The sequence below is a fragment of the Cariama cristata genome, unplaced genomic scaffold, assembly GCF_000690535.1.
Source record: "Cariama cristata isolate BGI_N322 unplaced genomic scaffold, ASM69053v1 scaffold5556, whole genome shotgun sequence".
NCBI classification, from domain to species: Eukaryota; Metazoa; Chordata; class Aves; order Cariamiformes; family Cariamidae; genus Cariama; species Cariama cristata.
In genome coordinates this window covers 53,617-57,014 of record NW_009623691.1, presented here as the reverse complement: position 1 = coordinate 57,014, position 3,398 = coordinate 53,617, and the positions used below count along the sequence as shown (strand labels likewise).

The 3,398-nt window shown below is 36.6% G+C and overlaps 1 protein-coding gene across 1 annotated transcript in view; it reads left to right on the top strand.

Moving 5' to 3' along the window:
• The first annotated feature begins 14 nt into the window (after positions 1–14).
• SLC18A2 (solute carrier family 18 (vesicular monoamine transporter), member 2) overlaps positions 15–3,398 on the top strand; it is a 28,625-nt gene continuing 25,241 nt past the window's right edge. Inside the window, exons 1-2 of the mRNA XM_009702849.1 lie at positions 15–135; positions 1,805–2,156. Of these exons, the coding sequence (XP_009701151.1) occupies positions 15–135; positions 1,805–2,156 (473 nt within the window). The remainder of the gene's footprint in view (positions 136–1,804; positions 2,157–3,398) is intronic.

Sequence of the window (3,398 nt, the reverse complement as noted above, 5' to 3'; positions counted from 1 at the left end):
GCCGGGCGGGGAGCATGGCTTGGGGGGAGCTCAGCATCCTCCGCTGGCTGCGGGAGGGCCGGCAGTCCAGGAAACTCATCCTGCTGATTGTGTTCATCGCCTTGCTCCTGGACAACATGCTGCTTACCGTGGTCGGTAGGTAGAATGGGGTTTGGCCAAACATTTTCAAGCACTGTTTTTTTTAAAACACGAATGATGTTCTAGGTATTGCAAACGCACTGCCGTACACACCGAAGTCTCGCTTTATTTCTCTGTTAATTGCAGGAAAAGCAATGGTATGAAAAGGTCTTCGTAATTCTTTTTTTCTACTAAACGCCACTAATACTTCACAGAATGACAGATAACAGTATTTTTAGCTCATCATCGTTTTTTCTCCTGTGGTCACACAACTGAAACAACAGGCTAGATAACATTGGAGATGCCTGTTTCCTCGCGATAGTTTCTTTCCCCCAAGTCGGTCTTAAAATGATAGGTTAATAAGAAAATGATCTAACTGGGTTTTGAAGAAAAGCACTTTCGTGAATTGGTTTAGTAAGATAGTCCAAGTTTTGATCAAAGATGCAACTTTTACTGGTTTCAGTGGCATAGCATCAAGATTCAGGAATCTACTCAAATAAAACGCTTGAACATTTTTCACTGGTAATTTTAGAAGCCCCCATATTCAAATGTTTGTATGAATTTAAAGAAAAGAGTTCAGAGAAACTGGTGGTTCACGGATGTGCACACACACACATGAATGTACCTGCTTCTCTCGGGAGTGAATCGGGCTGCACAGATCTGGCTCTCGGACGATGCTGCCGTGTCAGCTTCTCAATCAGACTCCTGAATTTCTTGAGGAACTTCAGTTTAAAAGCTGATGCCACCTTAGCTAAAAACATTTACATTTTTAGCAAGTCGATTTTGATTTTTTTTTACATGAACATACTTTCATATAAAGTTATTAAAATCTAATTACTTATTCAGTAATATGTAAGCTAGAAGCCCTAGAAATTATTATAGTGTGCAGACTTATTGAAAGAGTGGGCTTTTTCAGGAAAAGATGCAAGACAAGGAGGGGTGATTCTGTCCCTAAGGTTAAATTGAATCAACCTGACATCTGTTTTTACAAATTCTGAAATGCTAATTTCTGAGATACATATTAATGTAATTAAATTGCAACTAAGATACTAAAGCATATAAAGAAGACCCCTTCTGGATGGTTTAGATCTAAATCTACATTTGAAAATGTAAATTTAAAAAAAATAATGAGATATGCCAACATCAACACATTAGTTCTGATTACTTAATATAGGAATGTTACGTTTTTTTTCCCTTCTTATGGCTGTTACTTAACAATATATTTGTCATTTATTTTAGAAGTATGTTTAGAAAAATGTAATAACATTTTTTACGTTTTGGTTTAATAATAGTTTCAATGCTTTTCTCATCTTTCTTGTTTTCACAATCTAATAAATGGATTTGTGCAGTCATGTGCAACAAAGAGACCTTCAGACATGGGTTTTGATTCTTCTTATATTTTGCTTTCTGAATGATGTCTGTGTAGAAAATCTTATATTTATGAAAACTGGCAAAAAATAAAGACTAATGTAAAAGATCTCTTTGTTTTAAACTGCACTTCTGAGTTATGGGTGTGTTTTTTCCTATAAGCAAACTTCTATTTCAGTTCTGTGTTTCCGCCGTGCAAAATCCTTACTAATGTCCTCTGTTTTTCCTAATCAATGGCAAAGCAAACAAGAAAATTTGGTGATTCCATTTACAAATAACCTGATAGTAAGATGCCAATATATTCTATTTGTTTTTCCAGTGCCAATAATTCCCAGTTACCTTTACAGCATCAAACATGAGAAAAATGCCACAGAAATCCAGACTACCAAGCCTAACGTAGTCTCACCAGCGATGGACAATTTTCAGAGCATCTTCTCCTACTACGACAACTCAACCATGGTTACTGGAAATGAATCTGATAAGACACAACCCAGAGAGTTGCATCATACTCAGACAGAACAAATGACAGTAAATGTGACTCCTTCCCCATCTGATTGCCCTAAGGAAGATAAGGACCTGCTGAATGAAAATGTTCAAGTCGGTCTCTTGTTTGCCTCAAAAGCAACAGTGCAGCTAATCACTAACCCCTTCATAGGGCCGCTGACAAACAGGTATGTCATTTCTGCTGCCTTACTCAGTTAGGATTTTATATTGATGTTTGAGTCAACGCTAGTATTTCAAACAAAGTATTTTTAATTCTATTGTGGCTCTGGCTTACTGACCTCCTCGCTTTATCTGGAGGAATATTTTGGTGAAATACATTTGGTGAACACTTCTAAACACCTACATCCGTTCCAAAATAAATTGGTAAGCTGCACATGAACCATCTGATGCATTCAGTATCACACACTTTTCCTCCAGCTCCTGAGAGCTCAGATTTTTATAGAAACTTTTGCTGAAATGGTGTTGAAACGTCTTCATTGCAGTTATATGGGGCCAAAAGACACTCCAACATAGTATTTATGAAGCACTGTGAATTGATGATATATCTGTTACACCTACATTAGGTAAACACGACACTGAAAGCATAGGCAGGGTTCAGATCCGAGTCTTGCTGTCACAGAGATGCGCAGCTCTTGGTGCGATTTGGTAATCAATGATTTAAAGTCGCCTGAGGTAAGAATCAGTGGGAAATTTGTGTGGACTTCAGTGAAAAATGAACAAATGTCAAACTTCACTGGTGCCATGTTCATCACTGAGTCCAGCGGATCACAGATTTCCATCAGGACACGATCTAGCCCAGCCTTAAAATTGTTCTTTCTGAATTCTTGCATATATATGATGTCTTGAACAAAATATGTTTAAATGGTACTTTATAGAAAATCTATTTGAGCTAGGATCAAGGATATAAGCGCTGATATCAATGACTTACAAAGCTCCCTCCCGAAATCTGAGCACTGATGTTGTTTAGATGGAGATTAAAAAGTATTTATAATATCATTTAAATTTTTGATGTTAATAATTAATTTGATTGTATTGTTAGCATTTTGTGTAACTGTTCCGCACAGAAGCAGCTGCAGTCATCCTGAACAGAATATGAGATCAGTCTCTGCAGGAAATAAACTCCAAATTGTATTTGGAGTCAGGTCACTAATTTTCATATTTCTTATTTAAGCTGTTTTTGTAAAGAAGAATTTTTCCTTTCAGAAAATAATACGCAACAGAAATTTGTCTTTGTAAAACATTTTTGTTGAAGCAGTCAATGCCTATCATATGTGACAATACCCAAAATCACCAACAGACTTTAATGCTGGATATTTCAGGTTTTGAAGCCAAAACTACCTTTCTTAGGTTTTACAGCTTATATATATATATATATATAGTCTGAGTGTTTCATTTCAGTCTGATAGAAG